Raw genomic sequence first — 14,782 nt, 5'->3', positions numbered from 1 at the left:
CTAATAAAAAATCTTTTGATCCATGTCATCTGGAAGTAAGTATATGAGTTGTTTCACTTGGACCAGTGTTGAGGTTTTTAACCAATCTAGGCATAACTTCTTAACACTGTAGGATGTCACCACCCCGGATGTTCCTGTTGTACATAGCGTTGATCAGGCCTATGGATACTAAACCCTCCGATGGAACTCCTGAATCTTGACTGACACCTATTCGTGTCTGTAGGCCAAACCAACCATCCATTCCAATTGGGGTCTGATGAATTGTATAAGACATCTGGTATAATGTCATCTAGGTAATCCCCACTATGCTGAATATAATTTTGCCATCCCTCAAAGTGTGAAAGCGAGGAAATCCGAGGTGTGTTCAAGTCCTTGATCTTGACTAGTCCAAGACAGGAAGTTTGTTGCACTGTATTGTTCAGGAAGACAATCTGTTGTGGTATGAGACATGCTCTAAGTAACCCCTCAGTTCCCTGACCTTGCCAATCTTTAGTCCCCCAGACTGATTTTGTGTCTATAGTGTACATCCAAAAGTGGAACCCTTGTAAAGATAGCTGGGAAACAAAAGAAGCAGATTCTATCTGTTTTGTGTTAGTAAGCATATTTTTCCTTGCAGGTGCAACCTTGTAATAATATGAGGTTGGGTCTAAAGTGTTAAACCCAGAAAATAAGCAAACTTGTGTGCAAACGTTTATGAACTACTTTTTGGTGGTGTCGGGCAATGTTCTCATTGATGGTAAGTAAATATGTTACGTGGGATACTTGCTTTGTGCAGAAATTGATGACCATAATGTTGATAAAAATGCATGATGTCAAAATCAGATGTATCATCATACAATTCATTTTTGGAAAAAGCAGCACTTTGTTCTAAATCAGATAGCATGCTATTCACAGTTTCAAAGTCCCAATCATCAGAGAATGTATTGGAGGTGATGATATCATTCAAAGACATTTTAAATACTTAATGTATTTCTATAAAGTTCAGTGGGACCAAATACATCATATGAAACCCTATCCTAAACTATCCCTTCTGTAATCGGAACCGCTGTAATGTTCACAAAGGAAAGGTCTCTTCGTTCACGATGAGATTATATAGGTGGTTTCAGGATCATGTTTCCATGTGGTACTGCAGAGCTTCATGGGAGATAATGTCCATTCAGAAGGAAGAAAAGGCAGCCACTACACCTATGCAGAGGACTAGGGACAGTAGGCCAATTGCAATCCAGGGCTGTAGCCAGGGACAAACACAGTAAGTCTTTTTCAACCAAAGGTAGATATTATGAAAAAAATATTTTCGGGAAACAGGAGCTGGTGGCAATTTAAAGTTCCAGAGAGAAGGTGTCAAAATCGATGAAGTAGCCAGATGCTGTCCGATCTATCTTAAGTAGCTCAGCAGGTTTAGTTGAACTGGCAGTTGACTCATTTTGAGGCATATTCACATAGATATCGGTATTTGGCCGATTTGAGATCTGTGTTTCATTGGAATTTTGTTGTTTTTCCATTTTCAACAGGCACAAGTTCCATTCCATTGTTGGCAACTCTGTTACATCGTACAGAAGAATCTTCAAATGTTATTAGTCTTTCTGCCTGAACTTCCTGTACGGTAGTGAGAGGAGATCAGCAGCTACCCAGGAGCACATGCGGACTGCTATTCAGTATTGGCCCCTTAGTGAGGTTTGATCAGATCAATGGAGACAAATCTCTTTTCTTTCTTACCGGCAAAAGGCTGAAGAAGTACTGTTCTTGTTCCTTCGACAGCCAGGACAGGTACAGGCATTCTATAAGATGGCCCAAATTCATTTTTTGTCTACAGCCTTTTCTCTGGCCAGGTGCCTGATCTTTGGGACCCAGGCAGGTCTTGCTGCATCAGCTTTAACTTCCTCAGTAGTGGTGCGTTTTACTTGGACGTTGCTTTGTAATGCCTGGAATTCATTGAGTTCCTGTAAAAGGATCATTGATTTAAAATGTTTTTTCATCCGCCACTGTGCTGCCACAATTGAGGACATTCTTATCCCAAACAGGACCTCGTATGGAGTACGACCTCCCAGGGAGCTTCTTGACATGTTATTTAGTGCCCTCTGGACCCCATATGGGTGATTGACCCAACTACCACCCGTGCCTAATACCCTTGCTTTTAAGGATTGCTTTAAGTCTTGTTTTTTCCTTTCCACAATTGAATTTACCTTGGGATGATATAGAGAGAAGTACAGCAATGCTACACCCAAACTCCCCATGGCTTCCTTGTAAGCCAGAGAGCTAAACATTGGGCCACCGGCAAAATGTAATGTGCCAATTGCGTATGTCTCTATGAAGACTCGCAAATCCTTTATAACAGTTCGGTTGTCATCCGTGCACTGAGGCCAAACCCACAGGAATCTAGAGCATGAATCCAATGCCACCAAGATGTACTTGTAAGCCCCGTCTGATTGTAGGGGGCCATAGTGGTCCAAATAGACACATGCAAGAGGTCTGTCTGATATCAGTAAAGGTGTCTGTGGTAGACGTGCCATGGTGGAACCCTTCAACTGCTGGCAGGTATCACACTTAAGGACAAAAGGCTTGGTCTATTTAGTAAGACCTGGCCACCAATAACCTTGTTTCAGTAATGAAAGTGCTGCAGTGATAACTTTGTGCGCTGAGCCCAGACTCTTGTGTGCAGGTAGTATTAAACCTAACCTGCGAGCTATGTTTGGTATTACTCTATCCCCCACTCCTGGGATTTGAGCATATGGTATATTTTGTGCATCTAACTTGTAGGCGTACTTGAGTGCAAAATCTTTTGGCACAGCAGGGCTGTTTTTGTGTAAAGCATTGACAGATACCATTATGTCTCCATCTACTCTCGTGCAAGAATGCGTGATTGCAGCAACGACATCAGTTCCCACTGTCACCATGGCGGCTTCATCAGCCAATGAATTTCTTTCAAAGTGCACGCCAACACATTGATGACTCAGCGTATGAATCACGTGTGCCTGTGGCAAGCCTTTTTTCAGCTCTGCAACTTGTTCCCAGAGCAGTTTATACTTTATTCTGTAACCTTTTGAATCTTTAAACCTATTCTGACCCCAATAGTGAAGATATTCATTGTATGAGTGGACGCAGTACAATGAATCACACACAATGAGTGTGGGGAATTCTCAATCTGTAATTTTTAGTGCCAGTATTAAGGCTTTTAGTTCAGCCAGCTGAGCCATGCAATCTCCTGGAGACTGCTTCTGCGTATTGCTATGACGGAACTTGCCATTCTGCATACGTCCTTTTACAATTGCACAAGTTGCGCTGTATTGCTGTTTACTTCCTATGGCAGGCTCAGTAGAAACATCAGTGTAAATGATGTATTCATACTGATCTAAAGGCATTATTTCATTTGGGAAAGCATATTCTTGCTCGTACTGCAGAAATGCCTGTGTTTTCAATGTGGAATCAAACGTATAGTCTACATCTGTTGCAGTGAGAGAATTAGCCCATTATCCATCGTGGATGCAATGCTTTAGCGTTTGGAACGCTTGCTTTGGTAACAGCTTCTAAGGTTGGTACTAGAGTTACGGCAGTTAATCGTTTTCCCTGACCCAGTGCTTTTTCTCTTACTACAGCAGTCTGTACTGTAGTTACAAAAATTTCAGTTGATGCAACACACATCTCAGCATTTGTGTACAAATGTGATTTGTATGTAATCAGTACAGTTTTGCCTTCATTGAAGGTGAGGTAAGTGTTCCCAGATTGACTCGCGATTACACAGTTCACCAAATTTGTCATGTGGAAGCTATCATGTTAGCTTATAGGGAACAAAGTGTTTCTGTATGTTTGTTGTGTCCAATGTTGAACTGAGAAATCAGGTCTGATTCAATCATAGAACAGTTTCACCCTTTCTGCGCAATCCAAAATGTATGTTCTGCCAAAATGTAGGAATCCTAAAATGGATTGTATGTTTTTAGAGTCTTTGGAGGTTGAAGCAGCGCACACTTTTTGAAAAAGTTAGCTGTAAGGCTTTTTCCTTCACTTGAGAGCTCATACCGCAAAAATAGAACATTCAGGAGGGTAAGTTTTGATTTTTTAAAGTTACATTTGTAGGGCTCAGAGGCGAACCCCAGAATTATGTTGTTCACTCTGGTCAAATGATCCAATAATTCATTATCTGTCAGATAGATATCATCTACATAGGACAATGCCTCCTCATCAATATTTTGAAGCAACTCTGTTACTCTTGCTACGAACAGCCAGGGCTATTTTTATATCCATGGGCAGTTGACAGAATTGACGCTGAGAGCCTAAGGCTGAATATGCTGTCAAATATCTGCTTTCAGGCACTATATTCTGGCAGAAGAATCCATTTGAGCTATCTAGTGTTGTTTTGTATTTTTTCACGCACTGTTATTTATTAATGTGGCACAGTGTGCATTTTGTACTGCAAATGTCTTTGTGCATGTGTTCAAATGCCTGTAGTCCAAAACTAGACAATGTGAATTATCAGGTTTCATTATGAGAAACAAAGTATTATTCATGGAAAAGGTGCAATTCTCTATTATACCTTGGTATTCAAGTTGATGTAGGATCTCCCTCGCTTGTTTTTAATGCCATGTTTTATTGGGTACTGTCTCTGTGGATTTGGAGTAGTTTTTACAGGGATTGATGGTGAGGTGACTCAGTATGCCACCCTGCCTGATTGGGGTGTAATGCAGGAGCTAATGCTACTGCCCACTGTTGCGCGTATGAATGTTTCAGTGATTCTGGAACAAGGTCAGAGAATGCTGCTAAAATCACTGTTTCTCCTTTTGGGTTATACATAGCAAACTCAGGCGGCCAATCTTTTTCTGCTAAACGAATGTTGTATCCAAAAGAGAGGTTCTCCCAAAAGAAATCTTTAATGTTCCTAGGTATGTCCCTCTATATATGCAGTGTTATTTTGTATAACTGGTGTGGGACACTTACCCTAGTATCAGGTGTTTCCACTGTTACATGTTCATTTAACCCTGCTGTCACCAGAATTTCCATCAGGTTCTGAAGACCTATTGTTACTTCTGCTGTGCTGTCTAGCATCATCAGAGCCCATTCCTCATTCAGAAGCTTAGTCCTCAGTAGCCTGGGCATTCCTTATTTTAAGGCCTGCTACCTTCTTCTTTTTAAATTGAGGTTTGATTTTGGTTTATCTTTTTGATATTAAAGTTTAAACTGCAATGTATGTCTCTTGACTTCGTCGCTCTTTTGATCTGTGTTCTGACCGTCCTTCCCTCTCTTTTTTTTGATGAACCCTGAAAGGAACGAGGGGAACGTGTATCAGTATCCTGATACCTGCCAGGTTTCTGTATATTTTCATGATTTCTAAGGTTATACCTCATTTTGGAGGGCTCCCCTGCTGAGGAAACCCACCCCTTGATTGTTATCTATTATCTCTATTTTTTATTTTTAGTATACCGTTCCTTTTTTGAAGAATCAGGTGCTTACTTGGTGTTATCCTTTTCAGGACTACCCATTACTTGTGGTTTCATGTCTCTGGCTTACAAATCATCTCTACCTATTTCAGCATATATATATCTTCAATAATCTTTGGCCATTCTTGCTCCCAATGTGCAGGAGTGCATTCCTTCAAGTGTTGTTGTATAGCCACTGCTGCTGCCTCCCCTTTTATGTTTGCTAACTGAATTATAAATACCTAGGATAAATTGCCTAATAATTTCATCCCCGAGTTCAGAGCAGGTTCTGCTCTATACTCATTCTGTATTTGTCTCAATACTTCTGGTATCACTGCTATTGAAGGAATACCATGAGTTCTGGTATAGATGGCAGTGAAAACTGTACCCCAAGTGGTACAATCCTCTGTTGGGGGAGCTATCCCCATTGGCAAGCAGATTGTGAGTATTCTGTGTTTTTCTTGTGGGCCTGTGTGTGGAAACACATCCTCTAACTGTGTTATTTTCTGTTCTATCCTGAATGGCATTTGCTCATGTTTCGTGGGCATTCATCCCATAACCGCATTCAGTGTTTTTGGGGTAATTTTAGTCACAGTTCCTTGTAGTTGACCTGCTGAGGTAATTTTAGTTGGTTGAAGTGTATACTCTCATAATGAACTGTGTCAGATTTCTGTAGAGTTTTATTATTTCTTTGTGAAGCGGACATAACTCTGCTATTGGCAATGTGTCAACGTCTGAATGCAGTGTGAAAGCCGCTAGGGCTGGCCAAGTCGCCCCATCTCTGCCGAGCGGACTGAGTCTTACTTGATCAGTGGTGTGGGAAGGGCACCTTTAGACCAGTTTATATGCTCCTGGTAACTGAGCGGAACTTCAATGTCCTTGTATGGACAATATTATTCCAGTGTTTCATCCGAGTATATGAATGAAATATATTTGTGCGCATGTCTGCAGGTGATAATTTAATCCATGAATAGAATACCTCCTTCCTGAATTACTTGTGTGCCTCAATCACGAATGTTACAGTCTCACCTAATGCAGAGACTCCAAACTCTGCTAGTTTTAAAGTAAGGGCATTTCTGACATTTTCTGAAATGCTTATAGCATCTTCCTGCTCTCTCTCCCATGCTGTATTCACATGTGCAGTGTTTTCTTCTGTAGACATTGCTGAAAGAGTGTCAAGGACAGTGAGATAAGGTTTTATGCACAGAATAGGGAACTATAATCCTTGAAGCTAGAATAAACCTACAGCCAATAGAATGGATATGCCAACTCAGCTGTGGCAGATTTTTTCCTTCCCACTCCACACGTCTCTGGGTAGACATTAGTTGGGATCTCTGAGAAAGCACAACTGAACTACTCAGGTTTGACCATTAAATAAGAACCAAACCAACATGTCGTATAGTTCCTACAAATCTATATAGGATCTGCACATTTAGACAACATAAACGAAGGGATTGGTGTTCAGACCGATTCTGCGTACCCCCGAAGGATATGTTGGCCTGTAGACCAGCTAGCTGACACTACCACCATGACCTCCTCTTACCAGGGTGTGAATAATTTCTGGCATCTATCGAACATGACAACCCTGACCCCTCAGGGATCATGGCAACAATACAGTACTTTTCACCTAGTCACTCGTGCTCACTTAGTCTCATGGAGATACACAGAATAAACGGGGTACGTTTTCAATAAGCATTTATTGAACCAGTGTCATTCTAGTCTAAAATATGTGTGCTGCAACAACCATGAGAGAGAAACAGATATATATGATTATGAGCACTAGCAGAGTAAAGAAAAGGTGGAATTCGACCATAGTGCTAAAATAATGAATACATGCAGGTATATATATATATATATATATATATATATATATATATATATATATATATATATAACAGTAATAATGAATAAGAGTAATAATGCATTCTCCTACAATGCAAACCCTAACTAGATGTACCTAGCATGTATGTAGGTGTACAGCCAAGAATCCCCTTAGGACAGAACCAACACCATTACCTGATGTGGGAGAGCTAAAGACCCCGACTTGGTCCTGGGATGGACACCCCCGAGGGATGTCAGACCACTGCGCGCTGGAGTGTCTGTGTGCAGGGACCTCAGAGTCTCACGTCACCGTGTCAGCGCAGAAGTCTTTTCTCCTCTCTTTTGCCCAGTAAAGATGTAGTGTTCATATACCCGAAAGGTACCCTCAGGGGTTCTACCTAAAAGTGTACTATGGGCATATCGGGCAAGGATGACAACAGAGGTGACCCTTATACAGAGTTATTATGCAGAAGATGGTAATCCTGCTGTGATACTGAGAATCCTCATGCATAATACATAAGGCTAGTTTTGGGAGAAAACCTCAGGACATCCATGTAGCACCTAACTATGTAAAAGGTCAGCGCAAAGCCTGCTATGTAGAACAATGGTTGGACAAATGTATGTAAAAAGTAGTGTAACTACCTAGGCCTATATTGGGGTACATAACATAATGGTGTTCCACCACTCCCTCACTCCTTGTATACGATTTTATGATTGCTGGTTTTCCAGCTTGGAGATAATATCTGTATATCTATAATTTTTACTCTGTTGCTGTCACATGTTTGGTCTATTACCAATATATGTTGGCATATATAACTATCTTTCAATGGATACCAATATTATATGGGGGTTTCTTTTTACTATACTGGTTAGTCTCCCTGCCGTTCTGATGCCCTTCTTTAAGTCTTTGTAATTGTGTGACACAAAGATGTCTCTTTTTTTGGCGCACTGTTTCCATAATCAGGTTCTATAAGTGTCTCCATGCTGTTAGCGCAAAAAATAGTCATAGAAGAAACTGGCATCAGTGTGTCAGGGGGGGGCTTATATGGACTCCGTCAATGCCACATTCAGAGGCCAACATCATTATAGAGTTGCTCGACACCATGTACCGAAGTGCGGAGGTACTGCTGTAAAAAAACATCCGGAGCCAGTCTGACGCCTGGGGAGAAATCTAAGATAAGCAACTTGCGGCTAGATCCTATCTCTACTAGATAAGGCATTACCAAAGGTATGTAACTTATTCTTTATTACATTTTTAAAATAAAATGATCTAACACCCCAAAGGTTTAACAAGTAGATCTGATGAGGACCCAGTGAAACATTCTAAAATCTCAGATTCTGCAATAATAGAAACTATTGGGCCGATTATGATGGCGGATGGACTGAAGTCCGTCCGCCATGGTGGTGGCGACCAGGACCGTCAGCAATACCAGCGGCAGTTCTGCACACCAAATCATTTTGCGATTGCCACCGTGGCGGTCGCATCCTGCACATTAACATTGCTACTGACGGCAGCACCGCCACGATGTGGAAAATGCATGTTGTGCATTTCACTGCACTATGTGGCAGGTACCGCACGGTGCCTGCAACTTGGTGCAGTGAAATGTAGGGAGGTGCCAAGGGTACCCCCCAGTGCACTCACACCATCCTTCAACACAAGGGGGACTTTCAACGGGCTCCCGAAACCAAGCTCCACCAGCCTTTCAATTATGGTTTAGCAGCCACGGAAAGCCTGGCTGGAGACAGCATCGTAATCTGGCGGATGGTGCCTGCAAGCCACCACCCCCATTTTATGGATGCAGACCTCTCCGCCAGACAATCAGAACAATTGCCTCTGGCAGTTCCATGACGGACGATCTTGGCGTCCGGCGCATTCACCTGCTGGATCTTACTGCCATCATAATCTGACGATGGGAAAATCGCGGTCCGCAGTGGGAAGGACGGCCACTGCCAGGCTGGCGGTGACGGTCCTTCCGCCATCGTAATCAGCCCCTATGTAAATGACTGGCTTTGTCCATCAGAAAATATAACTAGCAGAGGTAATTTAGCTGTATGGAGAGGGCAATGCCTACATTACAGACTTCTGAATTTTCAAAAAGATGCCTATGCTGTGTCAGTAGTGACTGACTGATCTGTGACAATGCACAGAGGCGAGATGGAGAACACTAGAATTTGCATCTAGAATATGCATTGTGCAGAAAGGCCTATAATGTTTCCCTAATTTAGAAAATACAAAAACACAGTTGCGTAGTATGGCCTTCCTCTCTCGCCCTAAAGGAAGCAAGAAAATTAGATTTCATGTCTGCCAACAATGCCTGCCTTCCATCAGTGGGCGGGCTCTAGCAAGAGGAATTGAGAACTGCTCACTATGTGGAAACCTGCCATCTGGGCCTCACCCTGCCCGTTCGTAACAGTAAACCAGCACTCAGGCCTGAGGCCAGCCTGAAGACACCGACGTCTCCCTTGAATGGGATTAGTGCTGACCATACTCCTTTTGAGGTCACTACTCAATTTCTCTTTTTATTTAAATTACTGATTCACAATCAATCAAACAGCATTCCCACTTTATTCTCCCTGTGCCGTCTATCCCCATCCCTAACCACTCCCACAACACAGCTTGTTATTAGTTGCTTCCCACTTTGCTGGTGCCATAGCGCACCACATCAGCTCATTGTTGGGATTGGCTCCTGGATGTCTGTACCTACCAGACAACCGGTGTTGTGCCACTTTGGGACAGCGCAAGGAGCATAATCCCGGCTGCCCCAAGCAACTCCCTACCCGGCCAGAAGTATGGTCTGCCAGCTTACCTTTCTTTTTTGCTGTTTTGGTACACCGCTTCAGTATTACACACCACTGGCTTTGCATTATTTGTCTACAGGATGGTACCTAAAACTATGCCGCACTGCTGTCTCTGCGGCAGCTCTACTATACTATGGTGACTGTGTTCGGACATCTCAGTGTGCATCAAATGCCCTCCTCCCTACACACCCTCCTGACATCGCTGCTCAAAGGACCAGCACTGCATATTAGTGTCCAAAGCAACGCCCCAGCAGACGTCTACTCGCACTGTCATTGCCCCTCAAAAAAACTTTGGCAAAGTCAATACCTTTAAATCTCACAAACTATTTCCCATTTTCTATTTCTCCAGAGCTGCAGGTTTATATGAATGGCAATAATGCTATGCAAATATCTTCACTCCACTCCATAAAAATAAAATAAAAAACATTTTCATTGTAAACACCAAGAGCTCTAACTTTCACAAATGCGGGGGGGGGGGGGAGAGGAAGGTGTGAAGAAGCCGGATAAGCTAGATACAGGAGGATAGTCAGATAAGTGGGCGGGGGAGAGTGAAAGGTGGAAAGCAACTAGATACAGATGATAGCAATAAACAGGGATGAATATAAGTGTAAAGCAAATAGCTGCAGATGGATACCGAGTTACAGTGGAGCAAAAGGAGTAAAACAGTTAATGCCAAGATACAGAGGGAGTGAGGAGTGCAAAGGGTAGAAAGCTGCTAGCTATAGATTGAGAGCGAGATACAGGGGAGAGTAGAGGACAGAGAAAGGTGGGAAGCAGACAAGATGCAGGGGAGAGCAAAAGATATAAATCAGCTTGATACATATGGATTCCGAGATACAGGGCAGAGAGAACAGTTTAAAGCAGCCTGATACAGAGGATAAATACTGAGATAAATGGGGGAGTGAAAGATGGAAGGAGCTAGATACAGATGAATATCGAGATACATGTGCGTGGGTGAGTGTGTGATAGCAAAAGATGGAATCAGCTAGATACAAATGGATATCAAGATACATGGGTAAGTGTGTGATAGCAAAAGATGGAAGCATCTAGATTCAAATGGATATTTAGATACGTGGGTGAGTGTGTAATAGAAAAAGATGGAATCAGCTAGATACAAATGGATATTGTGATACATGGGTGAGTGTGTGATAGCAAAAGATGGACGCAGCTAGTTACAGATGGATATCGAGATATGTGGGTAAGTGTGTGATAGCAAAAGATGGAATCAGCTAAATAGAGATGGATATCGAGATACATGGGTGAGTGTGTGATAGCAAAAGATGGACGCAGCTAGTTACAGATGGATATCGAGATATGTGGGTGAGTGTGTGATAGCAAAAGATGGAATCAGCTAAATAGAGATGGATATCGAGATACATGGGTGAGTGTGTGATAGCAAAAGATGGACGCAGCTAGTTACAGATGGATATCGAGATATGTGGGTGAGTGTGTGATAGCAAAAGATGGAATCAGCTAAATAGAGATGGATATTGAGATACATGGGTGAGTGTGTGATAGCAAAAGATGGAAGCAGCTAGATACAAATGGATATCGAGATACGTAGGCGAGTGTGTAATAGAAAAAGATGGAATCAGCTAGATACAAACCAATATCGAGATACGTGGGTGAGTGTGTAAAAGCAAAAGATGGAAGCAGCTAGATACAGATGGATATCGAGATACGTGGGTGAGTGTGTAATAGAAAAAGATGGAATTAGCTAGATACAAATGGATATTATGATACGTGGGTGAGTGTGTGATTGCAAAAGATGTAAGCAGCTAGAGGATGAATATCGAGATACGTTGGTGAGTGTGTGATAGCAAAAGATGGACGCAGCTATTTACAGATGGATATCGAGATATGTAGGTGAGTGTGTGATAGCAAAAGATGGAATCAGCTAGATACAAATGAATATCGAGATACGTAGGTGAGTGTGTAATAGCAAAAGATGGAAGCAGCTAGCTACAGATGGATATCGAGATACATGGGTGGGTGTGCGATTGCAAAAGATGGAAGCTGCTAGATACAGATGGATATCGAGATACGTGGGTGAGTGTGTAATAGCAAAAGATGGAAGCAGCTAGATACAGATGATATCGAGATATGTGGGTGAGTGTGTGATAACAAAAGATGGAAGCAGCTACCTACAGATGGATATCAAGATACGTGGGTGAGTGTGCAATAGCAAAAGATGGACGCAGCTACATACAGATGGATATTAAGATACATGGGTAAGTGTGTGATAGCAAAATATGGAAGCAGCTAGATACAGATGGATATCAAGATACATGGGTAAGTGTGTGATAGCAAAAGATGGAAAGCAGCTAGGCAGAAATACCCATATATAGATGAGAGTGAAAATTGTACAGCTGGAGATACAGATGGATACCAAGATACCGGAGATCGTGGAGGAGAGTGGAAAATGTAATGAGGTAGATAAAGATAGGCAACAAGATAAAGGAGAGTGTGGGGAAGAGTTACAGGTGTAAAGCTGCTATTGTAGTGCAGCTGGATACCAATGAATACCACGATATAGGTGACGAAGAGAATGAAACATAATACAGATTGATGCCGAGATCTAGAGGAGAGTGAAAGGTGTAAAGCAGATTGGTTTGGATGAATACCAACATACAGGGCAGATTGGATTGTCTACAGCAGTGAGATACAAATGAATACCAATATATGAGGAAGATGGAATGGAAAGGAGGAAAGTAGTTCGATACAGGTGAATACCGATTTACAGGAGAGAACGAAAGGTGGAAAGCAATGATTTACAGATTAATACCAGGGTGCGGGGGAGTGTGGTGACCGAAAAATGTGAAGTAGCTAGATACATATGGATACTGAGATACAGGTAAAATGAAATTTGTAAAGCAGCTTTATACAGATCAATACCTAAATACATGGAAGAATGGAAGAAAGTGGAGTGAACAAAAGGAAGAGAACGAAGAAGAGTTTAACAGTACTAGAGTGATACACTAGAAAAGAAAGAGAGATGAAGGGCTAGCTAAAGTGTAGAATGGAAGCCATTGGAGAATAGTGGGAGAGGAATGTAGAGAGATACAAGTGGGAATGAGAGACAGTGAAAACTGGATAGTAGTGAGATGCAGAGGCAGCAAGAGAAAGGTAGGGAGGAGATATACAAGGAAGGATGTAGAGATACGGAAAGAAAGTGAAGACATACAGGAGACAGACAGGGACAATAGGGATGCATGAGAATTGGTAGAGGGAACAGTGGGGAATTATAAATATCAGTCGAGAATGTGAGGGCGAGGGAAAGTGGAGAGGGACAAGGGAAGTGGGAGAGTGTGAAAGATAGTGTGGCACAGAGCACAAAGAAGGACAGGAGGGGCTGTAGATGTTCGGGGAATGATACAGGGGCTCGGAGGAATGAAGAGTTAGAGCAGGAGCATAGCTCATGTGCAACAAGTGAAGCCAGTGCCCATGAATTAAGAGGGGTCACTAGGATTTCATTTTGGCTTTTTTTGTTCCCTAAACATTGGGATTCGGGACAATTTTCTTTGCTTTCATTAGAGTCCATGCCAACCTTACTACACAATTGCTTCTGAAGATAGGCTTTTCCCCAGGATGCCTGTTTAGGTGAATGCTTTAGCGATTTCTGATTTAAGGATCCACATTATTTCATGACTACCTGGTTTGAGATGGCGTACTATCCGACGTATTGCTAGAGGGTGTAAAGAAGGCTTGGGTAGACACTCCATGTGTCTCCAATCTTCTCTTATCATCAATCACTGTGAATGTGTGGTCCTGATGATTCAATGTTAACCATTTAACAATACATGGTTAACCGTGGATTAAAAAGCTAGCGCGCTATATAAAACTTTATAAATAAATAAATAAATAACAAACACATACACTATACCAGAGTAGGCACCTCAAGAACCAGCCTCTCAAAGGACTTACACACACGGACAAAGCAGCCTCCTCAAAAATACACTTTCCTTTCCTTTGTGTAATTCCCTTCACCACCTCCTAAGGCAAACTGAATAGGAAGAAATATATTAAATAGGATTGCATACATGTTCAAGACTAACATTTACAACCCACTCAGATGTCATGTCAAGACACAGTTAGGAAATGGGCGGCAGCCCGCTACTTCTCAGACAGATGAAACATTGACTCAAAAGATCAAGTCTCACAGTATGTGACACAATGGTGTGTTCAGTTTCTTGGATTTGCTCTTCATAAATATTTAAGTAACACCACAACATAAATTATGTTACACCATGTTCTAAATGGTTTCATACACTTTAATAAATGTTAATTTTACTTTGTGCTTTTGTTTTTCAAGAAGAGAAATTGTTAGACTGCTGTAGCTTGATAAACGAAGGGATATTAGAAGCTGAAACCTTCGGAGACATTGAGATGCTGGCTGAAATGATGCTGAACGCTGCATTACTTGACCTGCAGGGAGGATGGTCGAAGAGGGGCATCAAGCTACTCCTTAAGGTTTGAAAACGTTCAAGCTGTGACATATCAATTTGTTAAAGTCTTTCCAATGTTCTGGTTTATTTTCTTTTTCATTTAGGTAACTGTCATAGTGCTCAGCACTGTTGCATGCCAGATAACACAGACGTCAGCGCAGCATTTTGCTGCGGGCGATTTCAGTATTTTCGTTGAGCAAACTAGTCTTGAATTTACAAATTAGATTAAAAATGGCAGTGATAGTAATGCCCCCAAGTTAATCCGCAAAATAAGGTCTCATCAATGTATGCACCATGTTTCAATGCTGA

General features: G+C 41.9%; 1 protein-coding gene across 5 annotated transcripts in view; it reads left to right on the top strand.

Annotated features, from left to right (window-relative positions):
- Positions 1–14,782, top strand: part of CFAP54 (cilia and flagella associated protein 54) — a 2,603,731-nt gene that overhangs the window by 2,025,951 nt on the left and 562,998 nt on the right. For all 5 annotated transcript variants that reach the window (XR_013608312.1, XR_013608313.1, XM_078677994.1 and 2 more), the window contains exon 55: positions 14,341–14,498. Coding sequence is in view for 3 of the 5 variants with exons in the window: in XM_078677994.1 (XP_078534120.1) it covers positions 14,341–14,498 (158 nt within the window). In the remaining 2 variants the exon portion in view is untranslated. The remainder of the gene's footprint in view (positions 1–14,340; positions 14,499–14,782) is intronic.

Source organism: Lissotriton helveticus, chromosome 1_1, assembly GCF_964261635.1.
Source record: "Lissotriton helveticus chromosome 1_1, aLisHel1.1, whole genome shotgun sequence".
NCBI lineage: Eukaryota > Metazoa > Chordata > Amphibia > Caudata > Salamandridae > Lissotriton > Lissotriton helveticus.
Note: the sequence above shows the minus strand (reverse complement) of the source record. Positions and strands in the feature narration are given on the sequence as shown.